The sequence below is a fragment of the Odontesthes bonariensis genome, chromosome 17 (genome assembly GCF_027942865.1).
Source record: "Odontesthes bonariensis isolate fOdoBon6 chromosome 17, fOdoBon6.hap1, whole genome shotgun sequence".
NCBI lineage: Eukaryota > Metazoa > Chordata > Actinopteri > Atheriniformes > Atherinopsidae > Odontesthes > Odontesthes bonariensis.
The window spans coordinates 12,623,588-12,649,627 of NC_134522.1; the positions used below are offsets into that span (position 1 = coordinate 12,623,588).

The following is a 26,040-nucleotide window of genomic DNA, read 5'->3' on the forward strand; positions in this document are numbered from 1 at the left end:
AGCCATCATTTGTGCGGGAGTCAGAGGCTTCATCTGTAATCAGTGCATTTTTTATCTGTCCTCGGTCTGAGCTTTAAACTGACTGCACAAAAGTGCGCTGGATGAACACTGAGGAGGTAAATCTCCACACAACTCAGTTGCTTTTCTGTGTTGCCAGCGGCTGCTGTGTTCATTTATAAATAGGTGGGGATGATGCTGGAGGATGCGCTCCCCATAGTGCGCTCGAACACCTCAGACCACGTGACCAACAGGCGCACAAAGCGCAGCCTTATAACCGCCCGCTCTCCCAAACAAACCCACACCCCGTCGGCTATCCGTCTGCTTTAATGTCTTTGATGCTCACCGTTTCTAGCTGAGGACTCCACGCGGGGATATTCACCTGGCCAAACACCGCAATAGCAACCACAGCAACTTCACAATCACTTTCAGCTTCATTGGAGTTAGGCCACAGATTTTTACTCTCGGTTTTTAGAGTCATTTCTTTTCCGCGGCACGGACCTGTGTGGGATATTTGCTCTGAGAAAATCAAGGTATGTCTCTTATAAAATCACTGTATTTCACAGATATGTATTTGTAATACAAATACATATCTGTTGTGTTAGTTTTTTCATATATACGAACCGCATTCTACCTAAATTGTCCTCACACGTACTATTACTCTAATTATAGCGTTTCAAAACTTTCATTTGAAAATCATCATGTAAACCTGGCTGTTAATAATTGATATCGTGATTACTGACACCTTTTCATGGTTCATGGATTAGATATGTTTACGCTTTGTAGTCTCTCTCATGATGCTTAATTAATCTACTGATTGCCGGAAAAAGCTTAATGCCTAATGACCTTATTTAATTAATAAGAAAGCCCCCACTGTCCTGCATACATAATTCTGCGGTATCCCCTGAGGCTGCACAGGTTCATCAACTGTTCAGTTTCCCACTATTGTCTGGGAGGCATCTGTTCAGGAGTCAGCTGGCTGATACACAGATTCCCCCAGTAACACAGTTATTTTCCAGTTAATTAATCATTAATAAGTAGTGACCTGATTAGCCAGGGTGTTACAGATTGATGTGGATGGAGATGTCATTAAACACTTTTCTGTATTCCTCATGAAAAAAAATGTCCTTTTGTCTTTGTAGATGTCCTTTTGTTTGTGTCTAATGTTGCAACACCACTCGCTTCCTCACTGAGCATCTTGCAGCCACAAACCAGCCATGAAGCTGGCTTTGCACCGAATAGCAGGCACCACAATGAGCACCCTGATAACAGGTGTCCAGTATCTCGGCTCCAACGACGCCAGCTACGACGGCCCCTCAGTCGACTCCAGCCTGGTCAAGAATGGATTCCACTTTGAGAAGCCTCACTCTGCCTCCATCAGCAGCTCATTTGCTGAGGTCATCCCTGGAAATAAGGAGGTCATTTTCACCGCCCTCTCTCCCATTTTCCCCACTAACATGTCAGACTTCATCCTGGGCAACGCCACCTCTGTGGAGGGAGGGGGAGCCTCACAGTGCGCTGAGAACTTAGTGGACAACCTGGAATGCTTTATGATCCTCACTCCCAGTCAACAGCTTGCAGTTGCCATCTTAGCACTCACCCTGGGTACATTTACAGTGCTGGAAAACCTCATGGTGTTGTGTGTGATCCTACACTCCCACACACTTCGATCTCGGCCTTCCTACCACTTCATAGGTAGCCTAGCAGTGGCGGATCTGATAGGAAGCATTATTTTTGTGTACAGCTTCTTGGACTTTCATGTCCTTCACAGAAAAGACAGCCCCAATGTTTTCCTCTTCAAGTTGGCTGGGGTTATCGCCTCCTTCACTGCCTCTGTGGGCAGTTTGTTCCTCACTGCAATCGATCGCTACATCTCTATCCACAGGCCCATGGCGTACAAGCGCATTGTCACGAAGACTAAAGCAGTGATCGCCTTCAGTATGATGTGGACCATTTCCATTGTCATCTCACTGCTGCCGCTGCTGGGTTGGAACTGCAAGCGTCTCGGTTCGGTCTGCTCAGACATCTTCCCTCTCATTGACCAGAAATACCTGATGTTCTGGATTGGGATGACAAGCATCTTGGTCTTGTTCATCATATATGCCTACATGTTCATCCTCTGGAAGTCCCACCACCACGCTGTCCGCATGCTGAGCCGCAGCTCGCAGAGGAGCGTGATTGTCTACACGGCAGAGGGAACCAAAGTGCAGACAGTGAGGCCTGAGCAGGCTCGGATGGACCTGCGTCTGGCTAAAACCCTGGTCCTGATCCTGGTGGCCCTCATCATCTGCTGGGGTCCACTCCTAGCCATCATGGTTTACGACCTCTTTGGGAAGGTGGACGACGTAATTAAGACTGTGTTTGCCTTTTGCAGCATGTTGTGCCTGCTCAACTCCACCGTGAACCCTGTGATCTACGCCATGAGGAGCAAGGACCTGCGCAGGGCCTTCTTCAACATGTGGCGGGGCGCAACGCAGCCTCTCGACAGCAGCGCTGAGAGCGACTGGAACAGTAGGAGTGTGAGAGCCACCGCAGGTGGGGCAGGGAAAGATGGGGCAAGCAGTGGAAAGACTCAAGTAAAAGTAGCCCAGGTTACTGTTTCTGGAGTGACTGAGACATCTACAGCAGAGGCGGTCTAAAAGACAGGCTGTGCTGGTACAATTGTGAAGAACAGATGGTGTGTAATCGCCTCAGTCCTGTCAGTGGACAGCTCTGTGACTGTGAAATGGGCCAAAAAAGACTGAAAAACAGAACTGAAAAACAAGCTGATTCTTTCTTTTTTCTAAACAGCAATTTGTAATATTATAGTCTGTATGGTAGCGTGTGGTGACCCTACTAATTATGCCTTCGTTGTGTTACAAGATTGTCTTACATAATTCAGTAGATGATGTTGCATCTTTAAGAAAAAAAACACGTTTTGCTCAAAGGCATTTTTTGTCACAGCATTATGCTTGGTCATCTTTTCTCTACTTTAAATGTGCAAAAAATATAACAGATTCCAGCTTTGTAAATACAAAAGTCGTTTCCTGTTGTGTTTTCATATTTACATCATATAGCAATACTGTTGCTGTGATTCAAAGTAGAATTCTGTCGACTGTCATGCAACATATCTGTTCTGAATGGGAGAACATGCTTTTGAGGAAAATTGGCCTTTCATCCGCGAAGTGAAATTGAAAATGAATGATTTTAGATAAGCTTGACAGATGCTCAGTTTAGTCCAATCTTTTCTTGTGTATTTATTTATTTAACTACTTATTTATGTAATTTTGCAAAGCAAACTGGTGGGTCGCACTTTGGGTTTTTGATCAAATCAAAACTTCAGTATGTAGTTATCTGGTGTTGCATAGTTTGTTGTTTTTTGTTCAACATGTGATTATTAAACAATTACAGCATACTGTTCAAAGCCTTTTTTTTTTTTTACAATAAAATGTCAAAAGCTGTTTATTGGCCTCTTTTTTCCCCCTCTTTTTTAAAAAGACAAAAATTGCATTTGAATATGTGATTCTTATCTTGTGTTTCGTACCTCAAGGCCATTGGTCTTAGGAGAGCTAAAAATGCAGCCCTTAAAAAAGAGGGAATAATAAAAAAAAAAGCATTTAATAATGGTTATCATGTACCACAGAAATGTGTATTTTCTTTTGTTCGCAATTTAGTCAATTTGCCATCAACTCCTCAGAGCTTGAGGAGTCGCCAGTTTGAAGAGTGAAGCACTGCCCCCTACTGGACATTTTTTGGAACTTGATTAACCATGAACACTAGCATCGATTAATGTAGTCCATCAAAAACTATGAGGTTGTGACGTAAACAAACAAAATCCAAAAAATGTGAATTGCACTTGATTGTAGGCCAAAACATCTCGGACGACATCAGCCTCATCCTGTGCGTTATTTCACTACATAACCCAGAATGCGTCGCGTGTTGAGTTTCCTACCTGACGTCACGAGCCGGAGAAGCCGATACAGCCTCATATCAAAAACGGGCTGCTAAGCAGCGTTAGCTAGCTTCACTATCTAACGGCTGATAGTTGGCCCGCTGGCTGGTCGTCGCTTCAACTTTTGGAAAACAACTTTTACGACAACGCGAGTTGGTTAACGCAGTCAGAAAAACCTATTCCCTCCTCAAAAGGTAAAAGAAAATCATGTTTATTGAAATGTTCAACAAAACGTATTCTCCTGTCAGCGGTGGTCTAAGCTAACGTTAGCTTTGTTTTCTTTTCGATTATTGGCTAGCGGGCAACGCTAACGTTAGCGTGCTACTAGATATTTAAAGCCCGAGCTGCGCACTATGTTCAACATGTATTTCTTGGCAAGGGAAGACGGCTTGTAGCTGGGAATTTACACCGTTACTGACAAGTCGCATTAGAGTAACCACGATCAGCCTTTATCTAAAGTTATCGGTGTTATCACCTCATTATTTTCCTCTTACGGTGTTTGAACCATCTTTTCTCTCTTCTTTGTAATTTGAAGTCATGGCGTGTGGAGCCACCCTGAAGAGGACCATGGATTTCGATCCACTGATGAGTCCTACGTCCCCCAAACGACGAAGATGCATCCCTGTGGCCCCATCGTCTTCATCCCCTAGGAAGTACCTCAGCCTAGAGCCCTCGCCATTTGGGGAGTCGTCCTCAAGACTTAGTGCAGGTAATGTTACTAACGACGCCTAAGTTGGCTACAGTGATTCAACTTCATGATGAACAATATTAGCAACATGCTGAGCCACACGATTACAACCCCCTTATGATTGCCTATCATGAAAGCTGATCAGACTTTATAGATAGATGCTTTTCTGTCTTTTGACCCACTAGAACAAATCCTAAACGGCATCAAACAAGAGTACAAACGCATTCAAAAGAGGAAGCATCTAGATGGAGGCTACCAACAGTCAGAGTGCTGCTATTCTCCAGAATCCCCATCCCAGTCCTCCACTATGAATGTTTCCAGCATGACAGGTTGGTTTTTCAGACTCTTCTGTGGCATTTTTGACACAAAAAGCAAGTCAATGCAACTGTTATCAGCATCCTGAGAATTTGTTGGATTTATAAACAGGGACGTGCTCAGGAGGCGTCTCTCCAACTAGAAAAGAACAGCCATTATTCACCCTCAGACAAGTTGGAATGATCTGTGAACGCCTGCTGAAAGAAAGGGAAGAAAAGGTGCGGGAAGAGTATGAGGAGACCATGACTTCAAAACTGGCAGGTTGGTTTATTTAGAAGAAGAGATGCCACAAATTTAAAGAAAAATAAGCCGACACAACACGCTTGGAGATATTGAAATTCCAGGTGGACGGCACAGAAAATCAAATCGTTTTAAAACCCATTTCTCTCGGCACATTGCAGTTATTTATAATCGAAAACGTGTTATCAGTCAGTTTTCTGTTACTTGGCTAATCAACATGCGGGCACTCTGAGTAAGTACTAACTTACTAAACCGATCAGTTATTGTGTTAACTCTCAACAAGTAGGCTGAGCTACCAGATACTACAGAACTGTTTAATCCCAATCAGTTTAATTTTCTTTAAGGTGCACAGATAAGTGTGGAGCAGTCCTAACTGTCATTCCCTGTTCTTTGAATTGCAGAGCAATACGACACCTTCGTCAAGTTCACACACGATCAGTTAATGCGACGATTTGGGGAGCAGCCTGCAAGCTGTGAGTTTTTAAAGATTTTATTTTCCCACATTCCCGTTTAACTGGCACATTATCAGCGAGAAAGTCTGCCTTTGAAGTCTAAACTAACAAGTCTGCTTTCTGTACTTCATTCCACCTCCCGTTTTCTCCAGATGTTTCCTGAGTGTGGCACAGAACCTTTGCAAGACGGCCTTCTCTCTCTCTCTCTCTGCAAGCTATCATGTGATATTTCAGCAAAGAAAAAAACTGCTCGCCATCGTAAGAGATTCAGTTTAGCTTGTTTAAATGAAACTTCTCTCTCACTGTGCCATATATCTGTCTTTGGGCAAAGGTTTATATGAAGCTGTTGTTGGTTGTTACCACTCTGTTGTAAGCAACTAGGTGCTTCCTAATGTCAATTAATGGACCCAGTCTCTACCAGTGGCCTCTGTTCCTCCAGCTGTACATGTATTTACAGTTATCTCACTTTTGTAATGATTCCCAGCATTCCAGGCTTTGTCACTTGTTTATGTTCGTTACATGTAAATGAGATAAAGCAGTGAAGTTTTACACAAGGTCTGCTGGTCAATCTGACAGTAAGTGAAAGAAACAAGACGAACAGAAAGATGTTTGCAGTTTGTTCTTTTGTTCACTGCTTTTTAAAATTCGGCATAAAGTGGGCTTCTGCCTTCTTTCTTTTTTTCCCCCTTCTTCCTACCAGTGTTTTTATTTATTTTGAGATTTGCTCTGCTGGTATCCTCTTTGAAACCGTTGTACTTTATGGGGGGGGGACCAATAAAAATCTTTAGAGTTCAGAATCTTGTATTGCATGTTCAGCATCCCTACGAGCTCACATTGGCACTACTCTTATTAGAGTGGTCCTGGTTGAAGTACATTTAACACCTGAAAGTATTGTTTTTATCTTTAGATGGCTAGACAATGTGTCTGATCTGCATAATATGAAACTGAAGAGGCATAGAATACATCTTTTATTAGAGAAAAATCAAAAGGTAGCCGGGACTGAGATGAGACATTTTAACAGCTGCAGAGGTTTCTCTCCTTCGGCGGGGTTGCGGTCAGCAGCCTCCCCAGGTGAGTCGGGCTACGTGGTCGGTCTTCTGCTTGGTCGACTTGATAAAGCCCAGAAATTCGAGTTCTGACACGGCACGGATGAAACGAGCGCTGAAGGACAAGTTAAGGGATAAAGTGTTTAAACTGCAATTAAATACTTCGCCTGGAATGATCGGCCTTGACCACATTTGTCATTATAATGCAAGGACTGCTCGTTGCATACTTAAAGACGATCAGAAGTAAAAAATTCATCATTGCTGCCGTAATATTGTTGTCGTTTGCAGAACCAAACCCCAGACAACTGAGGAGTCTGGTGTTGCTTCATTGGGCTCTCCTCCTTTTAGTTTCATAGTGAAAGTTTCCTCTCGACTTCAGCCCATTTTTGTGACCCCACAGTCACTGACAATAGTTTGCAGAAATCTTCATGCGGCAGCTTCTACGTGATCATGCGTTTATGATCCAGTGTTGCTTCAGGGCCCGTGGGTCAGTCTCCTGTGTACAAAGATCTTTCCAAACCCTAAAGTACGCCATTCTGCTGCGCACGATGAATCTCCCCATTCTATAGAGATTTTAAGTTTTGAGAAGTTTAACTAATTGCTCAGTCTTTCAAAGTAGTGAACTTTGCATCCATAAGGCGTTTAAAAAATAATAATAAGACAAATATTTGTCCATCAAGGATACTGCTTGACCTCATCCACTTTCCCAAAACTGTCCGAGTCTGGATCGATGCCCTCTGCAGCAGACACCACAGTGGCGTAGGCCTGAAAACAAACAAACACGTGATCAGTCGTGTCAGTATCCCAAGTCACTGGACCAATATTTGATCTTCTGATCAATAGCAAAAAAAACATGTGATCTGCTCGATCAATAAAGCCAAGACAAAAACACAAGAACTGAAAGAGGCACGGTTGTTAAAGCTGCGACGTAAAAACAAACGCTGAGAAGAACGTCCTCCGTTCTTCTGAGGAGGGCATTAGACTCACTTCCAGCCAGTCGTACAGGTTGATCAGCCGGCCGCACTCCAAGTGGAGCTTGTATGCGATGCAGATATCAGGAGCTGCGTTAGAGACGGTTCCATCTTCAGCCTTCAAGCTGTCGTTCTGAAAGAAGAGTCGGAACGCTCTGTGAGAGGGAGCTGCTCATCACCGCAGGACGTGTCTCGCACTTCATTTCCCGGGGACAGCAGCAGCACAAAAGAGCTTTGGGTCGCTCCTGCTTTTACGACCGTTACACGGCAGATGAGACGGACGTACCTGCAGATAATAGAAGGGGCTGCTGAGCGCGGCCTGAATGGAGGTGCGAGGCGTCGCATTGAGGTGGCGTCTCACAGTGGCAGACGAGCTGTAGTAGCACACTTCGCTCAGAGTCTGAGACTCTGGCGGCGGCAGGTGACTCCTGGGTAAAACAAACACATTGGATGAAATATATTTAGCCGTATTGAAGAGTCGAAAGCCACTTTGAGCAGAGCAAAATCTGGTGGGATTTTTGCTTACTTCACTAAACTGTCAACGAACTCGAGAGCTTCATTCCTCAGAGTCTCAAACGGGCTCAGTTTCTTTGATCTACGAGATTCGTTCATCTCCAGCAGGGTCTGCAATAATAATAGGATAATCGCAGCGCTTTCAGCGTTAATGATAACCAGTTCTCCCGAGGTTGTAAATCTTTTCAAATGAACACGGCGAGGACAGGAAGGATGCCATTCTTAGGCTGACCGACCTTCTGTAGCTGAAACAGATCCGTTTTCTTTTGAAGATCTTTCACTGGAGAGATGACGCAGTCCTCCACACTGGAGGCCACTTCGGTGGCAGCTGCTGCAAAGAACCAAGCAAAAAGACTAAAATTACATCTCGGAAGGTTATTCCACTTTGAGCAATCATTTTCTGAAAGGAGAGAAATCCGAGACCCGAGTGGCCAGAGACTCGGGAGGGGAAACCCGAGACCTTCTTTACAAACAGAGTAAAATTATGCATTTGGAACCTTTTCTCTTTTTCTTTTTACTACTTACTCTCCAGCTGCTTGAATTTAGCGAGAAGTTCCTCAAGCTGGACGAGAGCATTCTTTATCTTCTTTGACTTGACCGGTTGCAGAATGTCCACACACCTCTGTAGCAACAAAATCAACTCATCTTTTGCCAGCATCCTGGAGAAAGAGTTTTAGTTGCTCATGACAGATAAAGATAGAGTCTCTTAATGTGCTGTACATCAATGGCTCCTTGAAAACCAGGAGGTGCCATGACCTCAATAAGATGCCTTAATATGTTCACGTGGTGGAGAAATATGTAAATGACATTTGCTGGAGGGAAATGGAGTAATTATCGTGCATTAACAGACATGAGGAATACTTATCACGAGATGTATATTAAAACAGCAGGATAGAGATCCCTTGAAGTTCAGATTTTTATTATTTCCTTTTAACCTTTGCACAGAGATCAACCATTTGCTCTTACCTTAAAAGCTTCATGGCACACTGGTAGTCCTCCATCTCCCACACATTCTTTTCGAGACATATCAAATGGAGTTCCCTGATCTGCAATACACAACAACAGACACCAGTGACATCGATCAGGTAAGATTCTAGTGCTCGGCTCGGGTCGTGACAGGGGAAACTATGTACTAAAGAGTTTTATAGGTAGTTCAACACACTGTAAATTCTTGCCTGTTTTCCAAGAGGATATCGAGGTAATGACGATGTCAGAGTGTGGAGACACCTCAGGATGGGGTAATAGTTCTTGTGGTACCTGCGGAGCTCCTTTATCAGCTTCTGACACACCTCCTAAAAAAAAAAAAAAAAAAAAAAAAACAGACAGTCTGAAAAACAAATCCTCATCGACTCCTAACAGATATGTGCCCCATTAATGGCCTCAAATGAAGAGGGACAACAAAGAATGCACCTTTAAATGAGTGTCATCCGTCGTGAGCTTTGCCTGTTCCTCTGTTTCCTGCTTCTCTATGTACCTATGATACACACACAAATAAAAACAGATGTCAAAGTGTGCATTTTTACATGTAAAAATGGAAAGAAAAATCATTAAACACGCCAACAGACTGACCTCTTGAACGACCGCAGCTGCCTAATCCTTTCCAAGTCGCCGTGACTGAGCTGCGCCAGGTTAAGGAGGGCCTCCTTCTTCCTGCAGCACAGCACACTGAGAGGCTGCGAGTGAAAGTGCTCCAACAGCGCCAGCTACACAGAGAGGGAGAAGTCACCAGGTGTCGGGTGTTTGCTCGTCTGAGCTACGTTTCCAGACGAGGACGGAGCTTTAGACGCCGATACTTACCTGCAGGCCCTTGATGAAGTTTCTGACTGAGAAGTCGTGGTAAAGGAAGATGCTGATCAGCACCTGCATGACTTTTCCGTTGAGCTTAAAGGGGAATTGAGGAGTCAGGATCAACTGGAAACCAAGCAGGACAAAAAGGAAATGATGCAAATGAGTTAAATTGGGTCATTTGTGTACAAGCCAGAAGACAAAATGATGTACACGAAGTGTCGAACTCACACCTCATCGATAGCCAAGAAAATAGTATTAAAGCGTGTTCAAGAGATGTGGTTGGGATTTCAATTACATTATCGCGCCTGGGTTGTTGTTGGCATGTTTCTGCAAAAAGCAGAAGCGTAAAAGTTCCAACCATTTATTTGAGACACCGTGAGTGCAGGCAGACATGTTCTGCAAGTCAGTTTCTTCTCATGAAATTAACTGGGCAGACAGCCCACTGAGGTTCCCTGCTGGGGCAGCTGGGTGTCGCTAACACAGAGACACAGAACGCCGAGAGAATCCTCTAACGCAGGCAGTGACTCATCTTTCGATTTCTCTCACCCAAAACGTATGAGGACTGTTGCTACTCCGGCCATTCATCTTGGGGACGCCACAAGTATGAGAGTCGTACCCCGTTTGTTTGGTTTTTTTTAATGGCAAAAACTTCAAATCATACATTATTTTGTGAAAAGTTGTTAGTTGATGGAGCGGGACTTAAAAACACTGCCTGTAAGAAACTCACCTCCTGTATATATCACTGGCAATGAGGTAAACACACACAGAACACAATTGAACATCCTGCTCTTTGATTGGACTGGGGGAAACTACCTTGTCTATGACTGTGGCGAGGTGCTGTGTGCAGGACAGGGACTGGAAAAGCTCTATGCATAGCAGGGAGGACACGGAGTGGGGTAGCATGTGCTGGATGGTGCTGGGTGATGTGGCGATCCCAAAGATGAAGGTCAGGGGAAGCCGCTCGATGTACCGGCTGTGGAATCACAGGTAACAGAGACGCTGGTTCAGTTCACTAAAAGGAATTGCTCTCATTGTTATCTTAGACCAGATATTTCCAAGAAGGTGACGGAACAAGTGATGACTGAGCCTGAGCCTTACTCACCTGCATATAAGTATGAAGTCCTGAAGAACTCTTGGGTTAAAAGCTTCCAAATCTTTGAAAATGATCACAACAGGCGGCTGCTGCTGCTCCTCCCTCACTGAAATGCTGCGCTTTTTCCCTGGGGTGTTGGATTTCTGAATACACAAACAGGAAAACTTTGTTCGCAGCACTGTCAACTCAAACTGCTGCCATGTGCATCACTGTAAATGTAAAAGCACGCAAACCGGGCATTCGTTGTGCCCGCACCGTTATCTTTGAAGTGTACCAGTCGCAGAGCGCACCGAGAGAGCAGTGCACACTCTTGTGGAGCTGCTCAGTTTCCTCCTCGTCATCGTCCACGGCAACAACTGTATCCATCAATCTCTCCAGGACCTTCTTCATCAAATGTTTCAATGCTGAAAACATGAAGCGAACAACATAGATCTGAATGCAATAAACGCAGCTTAAATCACAAATGCACCGGCGCTCAGCCGAGTTTCTACCTGCACACTCTTTGGCCTGCACAGAGACAACGTGAGGAGTGACGGACTGCCGGAGCAGGTCAAACAAACTCTGGAAGGTCATGTCGTGGTCTGGGACATTCACACCTATGGTGAAAATGAAAAGAAGGTCAGACAGGGAAGAGCAGTAACTGTTAACTCTAACGTGAAGCACAACCGCTCTATCAGCTGCATACCCAGTACAAGAGCGGCTGTTGGAATTTCGCTGGCTCTCATCCGCGACGTCCAGTCGCTGTGTTGACGAGTGAGGGAGCACTTCCTGGTGAACTCCAGCAAGCTGTCCAAGATTTGCCTGTTGAGTTCATCCTGTAAAACCTTACAAAAAGGGGAAAAATATCCTTCAAACTCCAAGCAACTCTTTATAACCCTATCTAGTGAGTGGCTGCTCAAGCAAATGTTAATATTCAAAGTAAGCCCAGATCAAATAAAGCTATTGCAGGTGCTGGTCCATCTTAAAATAAAACAACGCTAACCATTTTTGCCACTGTATCTGATCAAAACATTTGACATGCTTGTAAAAAGGGCCGAGTCTGAAACAATTGGCCCCTGGGCACAGACTTGCAACAGACTACTTCTTTTTAGTCCTGCAATGGTTTAGCATCATTACACTTCCCTTTATGATAGTTTTAGCCCATTTTGGTTGCTTTTGTTCCATTATGCATCAAAGCATCCCTGTTTTTTATGTCATTTCGTCATTCTGAATTGAGTTTTGACTTCTTTGCTCTCCTAACGGAGTCATTTTGGTCGTTCTATTCGTCTCCGTAGCAAGTTCTTGTGCAACTGTGGTCGTTTATGGATCACTCCTGCATCTCATTTAGTTGATTTTGTGTTTCTTAGAGAAATAAGAGTTCATTTCTGGGAGGTGTTCAGGACCTTTTTGACTCGTGGGGCACCCTTGCCCACTCACCCTGTATAAAAAGGTAATAAACATTTAAAGAAAAAAAAATAAAAAATATGCCACCATCTTAGATTCACTTCCACTCTAAACTCTTGTGGTCAGATTGTCACCACATGAAACAGCAGCTCTTACCTCTGTGTCGGTTTTGATTTTGTTCCACAGGTCCTGACAGAGCCTGTATCGTATTTCCCTGCTCTCTGCACCCTCGCAGCCATGGATGAAGTAACTCTCTGTGCACAAATGGCATCAACGAGATAAGAAACCCCCCAAAACAGCTGACAGCCCGCGATTTTAAACTTAAACTGGGGGGAGTGACTTCCCCGTAAACATCGCTGAAGCTCACCCAAATCGAGAGTCTTCTTCTTTTTACCACTGGGTTTGAAAACGAAGCAGCCCTGACAGGACCACGGGTCACAAATGATGTCAGTTCACAAACACACACACACATAAATGACAGTGATGAGGCCATTTTGTTTCATGTCGGTTTCGTGAGCTCTATCACACATGCGAGCAAGATAAGGCGTTACCTTTGACACAGATGAAGTAGACATTGTTGCACGGGCGACAGTCAACCGCGTTTGACTCCGTCAACAGCTGGAACCGAGGATCATAAACACGTTTTTAAAATGCCGGCTACGTTGCGCCTGACGCACGATCGACTTCCCGCCAATATGACGTATACGGAAAGGGTTGTGTGTAGTAAATGAACCAGTTAGGAGGCGTGTATTCATCATTTTGTACGTATGGGTTCACCCAGAGCTATAGAGTAATAAAAAGACACCACTTTTTACACCACTCTGGGTTCACCCATTCAGAGTTACTCGACTTGTATAATCTAATTTATGCGTTTTGGGCGTTAGTTTTGTAAAAAAAAAATACTAGGCGAATGTGATTATTTTACCGCGGTGGATATTTGTTAACAATACTGATCTTGAACAATCTTTGAACCCGATTTAGATGCTTTGAATCAGTTAAACTAACACACTACATACAAGCTTTCATACTTCATATTTATCACGTCAATATTAATGTAATACAGACTATAATTGTCTAGTTTCAAAAAATATATTTCTACATACATATTTTTTTTGACAGAGGGTACCTTGGTACAATTAAGGACTTATTTTGAAACTGTAAAAAAAAAAAAAACAGCCCTGTAAAAGGATTTAATAAAAACTCTATTCCGATTTTGAAAAAAATGTCATTAGAAATGACTTATCCCTAAAAATATGTAAAAATGTTATCATTCCTATCGAGTCACAGTTGGAACGTGCATAAACCAAGAGAATTCATTCAATGTACTGTGAACCAAATGCAAGGCTATACAAGGCAAGAAAATACAAGATTGGCAGTCAGTATTTTACAAAAAGAACCAGTAACATTTTATTGAACACTTTGTGGAAGACATGTAAATATTACAGATAGGTCTACTAGTGTTGAAAAAGAATGAAATAAATACAAACAGAACTTGAAATCCCATAGGGATATATAAAAACAGTTTTCTTTAAAAGTCTCCATTTAGCAAAAAAAAAAACAAAAACAAAAAAACATCTTCAGTACTAAGCATAAATACAAACATTATTCTAAAATCTATGCCCTATAGATTACCTGGTTATTATAACTAACATACATACTTAAAATCATCCGAGACAATTTTTTTTCATTAAGTACAAAATAGGCCATTTAATTGTTAACTGTGACCACGACTGTTAACAGTTGGAAATCTGAAGCATTAAGAAACAAACCATTCTGCAGCATAACTTCTCAAATCCTGAGTAAGATTGAGTTGGAAACAAGGTGTCGGGCTATGATCCGCTATAAAGCCACCTTTTTATTATAACTATGGGCCTCATGTCTTGTAGCTGCTTTAGCAAAAGATCTGCACCGTCTGAAAATGTTTTATCCATGACAATCTTAACGTTACTGCCAGATTTGAGATTCAGGGGGTTTCTGAAGTCTATAAGATTCTCACAGCCTCTAATTTCTTCAGTCATTTTAGTTTTCACTGTAGGTTTCTGTTTGTGAGTTTGTTGTCTTTTGGACGGCACTTCAGCACATGATTTTTCACTTAATTTACGTTTAGAAGAGTTTGTCGACTCTGAGGTTTCCAAGAACTTAAGGAAGGAGTCCTCAAGTCCTAAAGGCTTGAAAGACCCAGACGTAACCCCGTCGTCACGTTGCTCTTGGGCTGTAGGGGTACCAGGATTTGAGTTCTCTCTTGAACTGTTAACAGTCGAGCGGTTTCTGAGGGTCTGTATCCTCTCTGGACAAGCTGGTGTGGGATGTGCAGGTTTTCTGGGACGCCCTCTCTTAATTCCCCCTTCTGTCCCATTGGAAGCTTGAGATTCTGCACTATCATCATTGGACAGCTTGCCGTCCTCTTGGCTTATTTTATCCGCCATGGTCTCCTCTGTCTTCTGGTCGCTAGGCTTTTCGCCTTCGTCTGGCTCTGTCTCCTCCTCAGAACTCGACGCGCCCTCCGATTTGTCTGCATCCTTGAATCTGGAGCGAGAGTATTTTTTGCAGAAAATGAATTGACTCCTCTGATCTTCAATGCATCTTTCTGTGAGGCCATGAGTGGTGTAATGCTTAAATATACTTCTTTCAGCCCGCTCCACTGCATCGCAGCCTATGATCATACACGGGTACTGCAGAGCAGACTTCTTGGTGCACATGGCTGATGCCTCTTCGTGAGTTTTTAGTGTAGGCTTGCCAAAACTAGTCCAGTGTTCAATGGACTTGCCCTCTTTCTTTTTAGTGTTTTTCTTTTTCATTTTAAATTTGTTTTCTACATTCTCTTTCCCGTTGTTAACCTCTGGGAAGAGACCAATTGATTTAGTCCTTCTTCCGTCACTTGCTTTGGGATCATAAATATAATTATGCTTTTTGATCAGGTGGCGGAGGAGGTTTGATTTTGTAGTGTACACACGGTCGCATTCCTCATACTCGCACTTGAAGGTGGGATCAACCGAGCCGCTCTCGGAGATGGCGATTTCCTTATGGTAATTCTTAATGTGCTCGATGTACTTGTCCACAGAGTCAAAGGGGAGAGCACACTCTGGCCGGTCACAGTTAAAACTCCCTATGGTCATGCTGGCCATCATGGAGGTGGCTTTATCACGAGTAAACTTGTGAAGTAAAAGGTAATGTTGTACTAACCTTGTGATCCCCATGAACACCCTGGAACAGTTTTTCACTTGACATCTGACTTCATTATCTTTTCCTATGCTCTCATTGCTTTCCTGTTCGTCGTCTTCAGTCGTCTTTTCAGTGTCGGTTTCAGCTTTGCTGGGAGGCAGCGATGCCTGATGCATGGCCCTGTAATGGAGAATCAAGTTGTGCTGGATAGTGAACGCTGCAGAGCACCCTTCATGAACACAGCGATACGGTCTATACGGGCTGTAAGCATTGTCTGCGTCGCACAACTTGAGGCTTAACCTTTTCTGAAATTTGTCTTTCTTCTCCTCCTTTGTTGGTGTGCTTTTAGAGCTGCTGGGTTTCTCTGGCGAGGAGGAGGCAGACGCAGGGGGGGTCTTTACTTCCTTTGCATTACTCTCAAACACATCCAATTGTTCTTGCTGAACCATTGCATTGTCAACAGGACTCAGCATTTCTTTCACAACGGATTTCACTTTCATGTCGGGACTCCTGTTTGCGACAGCCGCTTTAGGTTGCTCCAGAGTTTTTGCAGGGGCTCCTGGTGCCACCTCCCCAGGCGGCTTTTCAGTCAAATAGGTTTGAGGGGATGGCAGTCGTGTTACAGTTAACACCTCGGGAGTCGCGTTTGCTTTTGCTGCATCTATGAAAGGGATTTCAGCCACTTCTGGATTTTTCACATTGTTTGTTTGTGGTGCGATTGCAATGTCAAGCGGCTCTTGTTTTATCGCAAGTAATACAGTTTCAGATCGTGCTGTGCGACTTGTGTTGGGTTCGGAGCTTGTACAACTGTTAACTGTGACGACTTTGTTAAGTCTGAATGCACGCCTATTTCGAGCACTAATTTTTAACTTTTGCATTTCTGCTTTTGACAATCTGTGGACTTTTTCATAGTGAATTCTCAACCCTGTCGTTCTTGTGAATGTTTTAGGACAAATCTGACATGGGTAAGGAGACAGTTTGGATGGGGTTCTTTTGAGCTCTTCGATCATCTCATTAGAATAATCGTGCATTTTACTCAAGTGCTTGAATAACGCCTCCTTTGTCATGAATGAGAACTCGCAGTCGTCTTGGTCACATTTAAAAGGCTTAGGTACCTTTTCAGGGGGCTTATCATCACTTTTACTCTGTATTTTAGCTTTTTCCAGGTCAGAGGTTGTCTCACGACTGATATTTTTCTCTAAGGACATAGACCTTCGCATCTTCTCTTGCGCCGCTTCAATCAAGTCCAGCCTTTGAAAGGCATGTGACATTTCCATCAGATGATCCTCCTGATAAGGTCCAGTGAGGGGCGGATTAGCCAGCTCGGCTGCTTTCTCTTGCTGGTTTTCAGAGGAAACTGAGAAGGACTTTGAATGGTCCATAATATTTGTATTCTGGGGCTCCTGTTTCAACACCATAGGCGAGGTCAAAGTGGTCAGGCTACAAGATTCCTGTGAGAAATCTCCATTTGGCATGTTGAACATTGCACCGTTAGTATCAGGGACATGAGGATCATTGAGGAAATCCAGAAATGACGTAGGCAGGTCTGCTGTAAGGTCAATTTCATCTAGCGGTCTGCACTGTGAGCGTTTAGATAGATGACCACCAAGAGATTTGGTGCTTGTGAACTCTCTGAAACACCTCCTGCAGATAACTTTGCCATCTTTGATGATTGCCGGCCATTTGGTGCGCTTGCTCAATCTGCTGCGCTTTGCTTTCTGTGTGTCAGGGTCACTGCCCTTTTCATCTGTGGGGTTAGTTTCACAGTCAGCACTAGTACAGTCCTCTTCATAAGGGAAATCAGTGGGAACGGCACTGTGTGGACTGAGCATGCCATCCACAGAGTTGTCCATCTGTTCATAACCAGGAGCTGACATGTTCTCTGTTTTAACTATTTCATTTGTAGCTTTTAACGGAACTTGAGTCTCTGGGCTTAGACATTTTATGGGCATATCCACTGATGAGCACTGAGTAAGACATGAGTTTTCACTTGGAGGATATGGAGTGTGGTAACTTCCATCAGGAAGGCTGTCAATTGTTGAGATACTGTTTCCATTATCCAAGTGTCCTGTAATATTTACACTGCTTTTCCTCACGTCCACATTGTCACCAGCATTATCCTGATGCACAAGTCCATACTGATGTCCTCCATTATGCATGTGCCCTCCATTGTCAAGCATTAGAGAGCTGGACACATACTGAGACATCAAACTTGAATCTGAAGGAGGATGTGGCATAGGGGGGCCATGTGCAGCTGCCATTGACGGATCTCTATCAGAAGGGTGAGCTTGATAAGGGTCTGTTTGCCAGTGAGGATAGCTGCGGGAGTGGTAATCGTTCATGTTAAAGGTGTCAGGATAGCAGTTATTCATAGGAGAAGGAGACCATGACTGGGACATGTCTGACTGCACCATTACACTGGGATTGTTAGGGCCCCCCCAGGATGGGTACAATGTGGGATTGACCATAGGAGTAATAGGCACGGGCTCCATTGATCCAGGATAACACTGGGATGGTGAGGTTGAGCATCCCCCTGGATAATCCATTTGCTGCATCCCTTGTTTGTTGCATAGTATCCCTGGCTGATTTGGCGGCCTGCTCCCCTTTTTTGCTGTAATTTTGGCCACTTTGTTGTATTTCTTTGCCAATTTCCAATCTTCAAATATTTCAGGATGCTGCTTCTTCACATGCCTCGACAGACTTTTGTTTGTGCTGTATGCCCTTGAACAGTCATTAGATGGACAACTGTGCAGGTTCTCTTCACTTCCCGTAGGAACAGCAGGTGTGCTGGAAGGATATTCCTGCAGCGAACAAGGTATCTCTGTCTTGATTTGACTCGGAGAAATTATCCGTGGCATCACTTTCTGAAAGTCAGTGCTTTGTACATCACTGTGCAGGTTTTCCTGTTGACTTGCTACAGGATTTGTAACACTGGGAATAGGATACAATGGAGGAATACCACCCTGCCCCGTCACATTATGGTGCACATGTGGTGCTTCTGGGGGTATATTTGGATCGGCAGGTGCTGGAGTGGGGTTTGTCAGTGGAGTGTAACATTTCTCTGGTTCTTTTATTCCAGTACCTGCCATTGAATTCAGCATGTTTTCAATAGAGTGTTTCACTTTCATGGGAATACACTCTTCAGCAACCTCTGGTGATCTGCACGGTGATGCATTTGCCTTTGATGCTTCCTTCACATAAACATCTGTATCCATTCTTTCAGGGCTAAAAACCGCAGAGGGTGTCTCTTCTTTGCTTGGGGTGCTTTCAGGTGGTGCTCCTACTTTTGCAGTGACAGTGGGAAGTTGATTCACAATGTTAAAACTGTTTACTGCATTATTTGCATTATGGTGCTCTTGGTGAGACAAAAATTCAGACTGTGAATAGAATATCTTGCCACAATTGTCTGTTTGGCAGGTGTAGGTAAGGTAATGCTGAGCTTCATGATCATACAACAGATAAGCCTCACTGAAAACTTCGCCGCAGTTTGGGAACATGCACTGGGCCTTAAATTCTGGGTGTGTTTTTCTATGCATGAGAAGCTCAGAATTGGAATTAAAATTAGCCTTGCAATCCAGCTGTATGCAGATATATGGTTTGCTGCCACAGTGCATCTGTAAATGGTCATTAAGATGTCTGACATTAACAAACTGCCTTCTGCAGTACTGGCACACCACTTTCTGTTTTTGTATTTCTAAAAACCTCATGGCCTCCTCATCGTCCTTGTGAGATCTGACGTGAGCCATGAGATTACGGAAAAACTTGAATGCCTTCGAACAGTTTTTCACAGGACAGAAACAGTCTTGACTAATCTGTGTGTCAGATGTAGTTTGGTCCATCCTCACAGGTGTTGCCATTTGGTCTCCCATTTGAGAATCAACTTTAACGGGACTCATGTTTGTCTTGGCTGCAACCTTTGAAATTTTTGAAGGGCTTTTAGGGGACAGAAGCGGTTTGGTTACTTTTCTTGCCGCTTTCATTGCAGCAAGTCTCTCTTTGCAGGACTGCTTTACATGTGATGCTACATGAGGTTCTAGAACTTCTCGAGTTTCAAAACTGTCCGCACAAATTGGACAAAGATACACTCCATCTTTGAAATGTTTCTGAGCGTGGCGAACAATTCGGTGACCCAAGAACTCCTTGTCACACAAAACACAATACTGCATGTAGGCTCGCCAATTTCTGAACCGAGCAGACACGAAACCCTGCTCCCGAAGTTTTTTAGCCTCTCTGTTCTTTTCTTTTTCATCCGTAATTTCATTGAGTTCGTTTGTAGTGGTTAACAGGAAATCCTCCAGATCTCTGTATTCAGGGAGTTTGCCAAGTGCACTTTCCACTTCTTGTTCATCTGTGTCATTGAGTGTATCAATTGATGAGACAATAGCTGCCTCCTCACCCATCAAAGCTAAGCAGTTGCGTTTCAGAGTTTTCCAGTCCCAGAACTCTGGATCAAAAGGCCACTGTGTCTTCAAGGCCAGCAGTAACTCGCAGCGTAAAGAATTGGGTACAGGCAGACTACCGTCCTCCTCAGGCTTTTGGTCAGGTTCGTTGTATAGTGACTCCACAGCATAATACGAGTCAACGGTAGGCTGCAGGAGAAACTCTGTCAGCTGGCATGCTCGCTTAACCTCTAGATCAGTTGGTAAGAGGCAGGAAATAGTCTTGCAGATGGTAGACTTGCTGTCTTTATGGTCAGTGGAGGTCATTTTCAGGGCTTGAATGCACATTTCTACACACACTGGAAGTCCCACCTCTCCAACCTAAGGAAATAAAAAATATAAATGTATACAAGATACAGTAAATGCCAAGAATTTTATTCTGATCCCCTGAGTCCTGAGGTACTCTCTAAACACAGATTTAGGTCTAACTGGGCTGCGGCTATGTCATCAGATACAGCATCCTAAAAGTCACTGTTAGTGTGAGTGGGAATAACTCAGTTGTGTATCACACACAGGTTGTTTTTCTTACCTCATTTTGGATTACTTTGATGAGAAACAGAATGTGACACACACTTCTGCAGAGGAGAGCCATCTCTTTACTGTGGCTGAGAAATGATTCCGCCGACGACTCCAACCGCATGAGCAGTTTACTCCAGAACAAAGTGAGTTCCCTGGAAAAGTTGGCAAATGCAACTATTCAAGATTCTGGCATTAAAGAGCACATAAACACAGATTATGTCAAATCTAAACCTTTTGCATCGTTAAAAAAAAAAGACAGCATCTCACACGACACGATCATGGATCCCAGAATATAGGTCATTTATATATTACCGTTGGTTCACTCACATTTGGCCTATTTATACTCTAAAGATATGACTTTTTAAACAATATGCAGAACGTATCTGCGGTACTTTTCAACAATAAATTCTAAATGATCCTGTGGTAGTGCACCAGTAAACGCAATTCTATTTGTCTTTTTTAAGTCTTCATCTGCAACAGACTGCAACACTTACCAAGCACAATAGACGTCTCCTTGGAGAAGCTGTCGCTTGAGAAAGGCAGAACACATGCAGAGAGCTCCTTTCTCGTCTCCTTCCGACTCCAAGTTGCAGATCATTTCAAGAGCATCTTTACAGTCTATTGATGTAATCTATGAGAGAAAAAGAAAAAAAAATAGTACTCATTATGATTACATGTGCAGTTCAGTTGAGCTACAGTTATAGTTTCAACCACAAGTTCCCCAGCAGCAGTATCTGGATGTGCTAGTCCGGTTTTGAGAAGCTTGAGTTCGTATATTTTTTTCAAATGTGTGGCTTTGGTCGGACTAACACAATAATTCATTTTAGTTCTAGTGTCGTATAAAAATGCTTGTCGTGAGACCTTTCATTGGCTATGTATTCATGTACTTTTATTACAGTGTTTGCGTGAGTTTCTAATCAGTTATCCATATTCCTGTTTGCATATAACATAGCATAGTTCAATTAATGAGTTACGGCCTTGTTACACCCTGCGTAATTGCTATTTTTACACATATCCAAAGCCTTTATCGTCTAAGTCTGCTTCAAAACACAGAGCATGTCTCAGGTTTCTCCATCTCCATAGAGACAAACCTTCTCGGGCACTCTTCTTTGTAGCTCTTCCTGTATTTCTAACACAATGCGTGCGAAGCCCCTAAGAAAAATATGGAGGTCTGCAACCAGCAAAAAAACAATATAAAAGTGCCTGGTGCGCCATTCCCAAAATTGTAATGATAAATGTCGAAAGGCATCTTCAATGCTCATTGTAATTCTGTTTGTAAGATACAGGGATGGCGGTGGAGGGTCAGAGTTGCATCTTAAGTTGATGTGACTGAGCTGGTAGGTTCGGAAGTCATACAACCCAATCATTACGCGTGTAAGGAAAAGTTGGCAGAGTGAAAAATGGTGATCTATATGAGATTCTGCAAAGTGAGCAACTGTCGCACAAAGAGGGCGTCTTCTTTGCTGCAATATTTCATGATCTCTGTGAATGAATACTGTGTATACTTGGACTTGTTTCTTACCTCTTCCATCAGCTGCTCCTGACTTTTTGTCACGCAGATGCAAAGCAAGTAGGTCTGTTTGAAGTTCCCTTTTCCTTCATATCCCGGATATTCTGAGCACATCTTCGCTAGGACAGCAGCTTTATCGACACTGTCCACTTTGATAAGGTGCTTTATTCGCATGTTGACAAGTGTAGGACCCTCCGATTCAAGATACTCGTGGACTAAGGAACAAAAGAAGGAACAAAAAGGTGAGAGACTGCAACAGTTACTTTATAAAGTGATAAAACTAAAGGTGGTGCATCTCCAAACGTATACAGATGTCAAAAAGTGAACACTAACCTTGTTCAGTTTGAGGAATTTGATTGGACAGGATGCTGCTTAATGTCGTGTTGGCCCAGACGCCATCCTGCTGTGCCAGAACCGAGAGCAGTCGGAGCTGTGTGCTTCCACTTTCTTGCAAAAGGCTGTGTGCCAACTGTAGCAGAACACCAATAAATATGTAAAAACCAAAATTGCTAAAAGGTTTGGTGAAGCAAAAGCTGAAAAAGTGACACAGTCACGAGTCCGAGGTACTTGTTTTTAGCAATGTAACCAACATTCAACCCACGTAATTTGCTTCTTAAACGCAGAGCTACACCAAATGCTTTTTTAACAACTTTTCATTGCTTATTGTTGGAAAGATAAGCCTCAGTAAAAATCTAATAGCCCGGGGGATGCTGACCTTCATGGAGGACTGAAACTCCTCCCATAAGGCACCAGGGACATGCTGGGGCAGTGAGAGCAGCAGCTCCGCACAGCTCCTGTGAATCCAACACAGTCATTTGTTAAAGCCAAATTTAGGTCAAGGATGTGCCTACATTCTACCAAATACGAATAACCATACAAGAATAAGTAATCACAGAGCGTCCTGCTGTAAAGTCAGTGTAGCATTGTAGGAAAAATAACGGAAGGTGCACAGAAAAAAGGAAGCTACATGCCAGAAGCTAGGAAAATGAAACAAATCCATCTGTGGAGGTGTGAGCGGTCTTTTTCTCTCTCTCTCTCTTTTTATTTCTAATGGACCCAGTTAAAAAAAGTCTTCTGTCCAGAACTAACTAAGTCTGTATACATGATTGATAGCTAAATCACATTGCTGATTTTGCAGACTTCATCACAGTATGAGGTCCAAACATTTCTATTGTGCATTACAACCTGACTGATGCTGTCCAGTAAGAGCACGGTGTGCAAATAACTGAGTGGCTCTCGTAGACGGTTTGCACGACATATAAACAACCTTTCCATGTCTACATTTTATTTGGTTTTTCTGTTTTCTTTTCTTTTTATCAAATAGCACGCTATCTGCATATAACCAAAATGTCATTGATTCGCTCATAAAACAAATGTACCGTCAAATTTATGTCATCGTTAAATATTGCTCGTTAAAGGTCAGAGTAACAAAAAACTAAAAGCAAAAAATGAGCCCATGAAAGTTAAGAAAACAGAACGGGATTTGGCCGTTCTTCCTTTCTTTTTTTTCTCGACAGACATATGTGCCAGTTTTTACTCACAATGCTAACTTTTCAAGTAGGAGTGGCACATTTTCACATTCGGAGGAGAGACAGGAGGCGGCTTTAGCGAAGCTGAGGATGGCCACAGTGTAAACCTCCAGCAAAGGCAGTGGATCCTCGTCAGTTTTCCAACGACCAGCATGTTCCACAAGGACCTAAAGAAAAAAAGAAAATAATCACACACTAATACCGGGATTAAAAGAAGCCCGCGACTAACGATGCTGCAGAGGAAGAAAATGTTTGAGCTGAATCTGCCCATCCGAGAACAAATAAGGTGCTTTTAACACGGCTATGCAAAATAAAAATAAAGTTTTTTTTTTTTTTTAATAATAATAATATTTGTTAATTCATCTTCAATCATTTTGTTTTAACAGCTAATAACTTGTGTAATAAATCAACAGAAAGGCAGAACAATTTACATGTTCTTGGATTTGAGCCTCTCAAATGTCACATTTTTGCATTTATGTTATCGTAAATGACTTAAATAACTAAGTTATTCTAAGTTAGGATGATCCACCCGATTCTGAGACTGCGATGTGCCTTTGAGAAGAACATGTTTTAAACATCTGATCTAAAAAAAAAAAAAAACGCCAAATGAACGTCAATAATGCCAAATTATCAAATTACAATTGTTTGCTTACCACTGTGTTATACTATTAGATGTTCCTTCTACTACAAAGTGTCAAACTGGTCCTACGGGTGTAATTACATCTAAACTAAATATCCACCACGTTGTCACTTTATCGAAATTTAGCTTTGCTGATAAAAAACAAAATATTTTGATGACAATGGCAAAGAATCAAGTGTAAAAGAAAAAAAGTTGTAAGATTTAACCTGGTGCCTCAATGGTATATGAGGGCAGTCCTATGATGGGTTGTGCTCGTTTGAAACTGCAAAATGCATTGGATCAAAGCACGGTCTTTTTTTCTTTTCTTTTTTTTTTTTCCTTTTTCCTCTCCAATAACTTTAAAGTCGAATTAAATCCTCTCAGCAACAACCTGGGATGCATCGCAGATAAATGGAGACGTAGCCTGGGCTAATTAAAGAGATGGATGTAATGGAGTCAGTGACCACTGACACACTTTCCCCTTCAAAATCACAGTCTCAGCCAGATGCCGGCAGATCGCTTGGTTTTACCCTGCCATCACTTCCACACATTTCACTGGTGATGTCTACAATGCGTTTATTAACGTCAACGACGACGTGATTAGCAGGGTTAATTAGTGCAAAAAGGCCCGGGCTAGCACGCTGAAGAAAGAAAAGAAGGAAAAAAAAAAAAAAAAAAAAAAAAAAAAAATCACTGCTCTTTCCGTTCAATGAAACACCTTCACAAAAGTAGACAATTTTACATCATGCTAAAATTTCATCAAGCTTCGAGATATACCGTTATAGCGTTCGTGTGACATTTTAAACAGTTACTACCAGTGTATAATTCAGTGCACATCAATGCATTCGCCGAGGAAAATCTCGCTAACGCTGCTATCCATTTTTTGCACAGCATGACCACTGCACAGGACAGGGGGACCCTGCATACCAGCTAGCAACATTCATCTGCTATTAGCTATCTGGCCTGGAAAATACGAGTAATACTTGCACAGTAGGCGGACACTAAGGCGACTTCAAGCCGCGCAAATAGTCAGACTTTGCCAATAACTACGTGCCGAAGGCAAACATCATTGAGAGAATGGCCGAAAACTCCTGAGGAGTTTTTTTCCACGTCTCGAATACCAGGCAGCTAGCTAGGCTGCTAGCGACTTAGCTACATTGTTGTAGCAAACGTAGACGCGCATCCTCGGCCAGGAAACCAGAGGGGCTGCAGGCTGCCCGGGATGAGCAGCGGGACAACGGGCTAACCTGGCAAAACTCCTGGCAGAAATGCAAGGAGGCTTCCAGCGAAGACTGCGAACTCTCTTTCAAAGCCGTGGTCAAACCCTGGAACCGCTCTCGGAGCTCCTCGATAGCTTTCCGTGTATCATATTCCTTCTCTGTCTCTCCCTCCGCCATCTTCACAACAATCACGACCGCGTACGCACAGATGTTACGCTGCCAGACTAGCACACGCACGCGCACGCAGGGGGGAAGGGAGAGCACAATGTGTGCTCTGCATACATCCCCCTGATGTCAACAGATCATAAATGACCAATACATAATCACACTCTGCACACAGGCTGCTCGTCTTTTATTTGAACACCAGCTAATCTTTGACTGATTGGTTAGAGTTTCTCTGAACACAGTGTGGTTCACAAGATATTTCAGGTAAGCTATGACCTCCAAGCAGGGACCATCCTGTCAGCCAAACACACTCCAAGGTGAACACAAATCTGACTTGCACTCACAACATTTGAATCAAGGCCTTTGATTCCAATGCTTAGAAACGTATCTTTCTTGCCCCCCCCCCACATTTATCCCTCTGCTTCATTTTGGTCAGCTTCACAGCAACCCTAATACAGAG

General features: G+C 43.1%; 4 protein-coding genes across 4 annotated transcripts; 2 read left to right on the forward strand and 2 right to left on the reverse strand.

Annotated features, from left to right (window-relative positions):
- The first annotated feature begins 257 nt into the window (after positions 1-257).
- LOC142366094 (cannabinoid receptor type 1B-like) lies at positions 258-3,380 on the forward strand. Its single transcript, XM_075447891.1, has 2 exons — positions 258-530; positions 1,140-3,380. Exon 2 carries the CDS (start codon positions 1,215-1,217, stop codon positions 2,634-2,636), a length of 1,422 nt encoding a protein of 473 aa, XP_075304006.1. The 5' UTR covers positions 258-530; positions 1,140-1,214; the 3' UTR covers positions 2,637-3,380.
- A 577-nt stretch (positions 3,381-3,957) lies between these two features.
- On the forward strand, positions 3,958-6,420 carry LOC142365959 (akirin-2-like). The gene is made up of 6 exons (XM_075447713.1): positions 3,958-4,122; positions 4,464-4,637; positions 4,802-4,945; positions 5,043-5,192; positions 5,573-5,644; positions 5,776-6,420. Exons 2-6 carry the CDS (start codon positions 4,466-4,468, stop codon positions 5,784-5,786), a joined length of 549 nt encoding a protein of 182 aa, XP_075303828.1. The 5' UTR covers positions 3,958-4,122; positions 4,464-4,465; the 3' UTR covers positions 5,787-6,420.
- Positions 6,421-6,578: 158 nt separating this feature from the next.
- On the reverse strand, positions 6,579-13,101 carry orc3 (origin recognition complex, subunit 3). The gene is made up of 20 exons (XM_075447712.1): positions 12,969-13,101; positions 12,785-12,836; positions 12,574-12,671; positions 11,720-11,858; positions 11,526-11,630; positions 11,290-11,438; positions 11,044-11,177; positions 10,755-10,914; positions 9,951-10,064; positions 9,723-9,856; positions 9,564-9,627; positions 9,329-9,445; positions 9,120-9,199; positions 8,679-8,812; positions 8,390-8,484; positions 8,167-8,264; positions 7,927-8,068; positions 7,657-7,773; positions 7,355-7,434; positions 6,579-6,784 (listed from the first exon to the last, which is right to left on the reverse strand). The coding sequence occupies exons 1-20, from the start codon at positions 12,990-12,992 to the stop codon at positions 6,679-6,681; spliced, it is 2,142 nt and encodes a 713-aa protein (XP_075303827.1). The 5' UTR covers positions 12,993-13,101; the 3' UTR covers positions 6,579-6,678.
- Positions 13,102-14,231: 1,130 nt separating this feature from the next.
- znf292a (zinc finger protein 292a) lies at positions 14,232-26,037 on the reverse strand. Its single transcript, XM_075448726.1, has 8 exons — positions 25,443-26,037; positions 23,589-23,743; positions 22,763-22,841; positions 22,381-22,516; positions 22,060-22,262; positions 21,032-21,168; positions 20,548-20,689; positions 14,232-20,339 (listed from the first exon to the last, which is right to left on the reverse strand). The coding sequence occupies exons 1-8, from the start codon at positions 25,590-25,592 to the stop codon at positions 14,247-14,249; spliced, it is 7,095 nt and encodes a 2,364-aa protein (XP_075304841.1). The 5' UTR covers positions 25,593-26,037; the 3' UTR covers positions 14,232-14,246.
- Positions 26,038-26,040: the final 3 nt, after the last annotated feature.

Excerpts from the sequence above, each read along its gene's own strand:
- LOC142366094 (XM_075447891.1), top strand. The coding sequence starts at position 1,215 with ATGAAGCTGGCTTTGCACCGAATAGCAGGCACCACAATGAGCACCCTG.
- LOC142365959 (XM_075447713.1), top strand. The coding sequence starts at position 4,466 with ATGGCGTGTGGAGCCACCCTGAAGAGGACCATGGATTTCGATCCACTG. Across the intron at positions 4,638-4,801 it reads GTCCTCAAGACTTAGTGCAG|AACAAATCCTAAACGGCATC; the intron begins GTAATGTTACTA and ends TTGACCCACTAG. Across the intron at positions 5,193-5,572 it reads CATGACTTCAAAACTGGCAG|AGCAATACGACACCTTCGTC; the intron begins GTTGGTTTATTT and ends TTTGAATTGCAG.
- orc3 (XM_075447712.1), bottom strand. The coding sequence starts at position 12,992 with ATGTCTACTTCATCTGTGTCAAAG. Across the intron at positions 12,672-12,784 it reads GAAGAAGACTCTCGATTTGG|AGAGTTACTTCATCCATGGC; the intron begins GTGAGCTTCAGC and ends ATTTGTGCACAG. Across the intron at positions 8,265-8,389 it reads ATCTGTTTCAGCTACAGAAG|ACCCTGCTGGAGATGAACGA; the intron begins GTCGGTCAGCCT and ends TTATTATTGCAG.
- znf292a (XM_075448726.1), bottom strand. The coding sequence starts at position 25,592 with ATGGCGGAGGGAGAGACAGAGAAGGAATATGATACACGGAAAGCTATC. Across the intron at positions 23,744-25,442 it reads TCTGCCAGGAGTTTTGCCAG|GTCCTTGTGGAACATGCTGG; the intron begins GTTAGCCCGTTG and ends TTTTTTCTTTAG. Across the intron at positions 21,169-22,059 it reads AGGAGCAGCTGATGGAAGAG|ATTACATCAATAGACTGTAA; the intron begins GTAAGAAACAAG and ends TTTCTCTCATAG.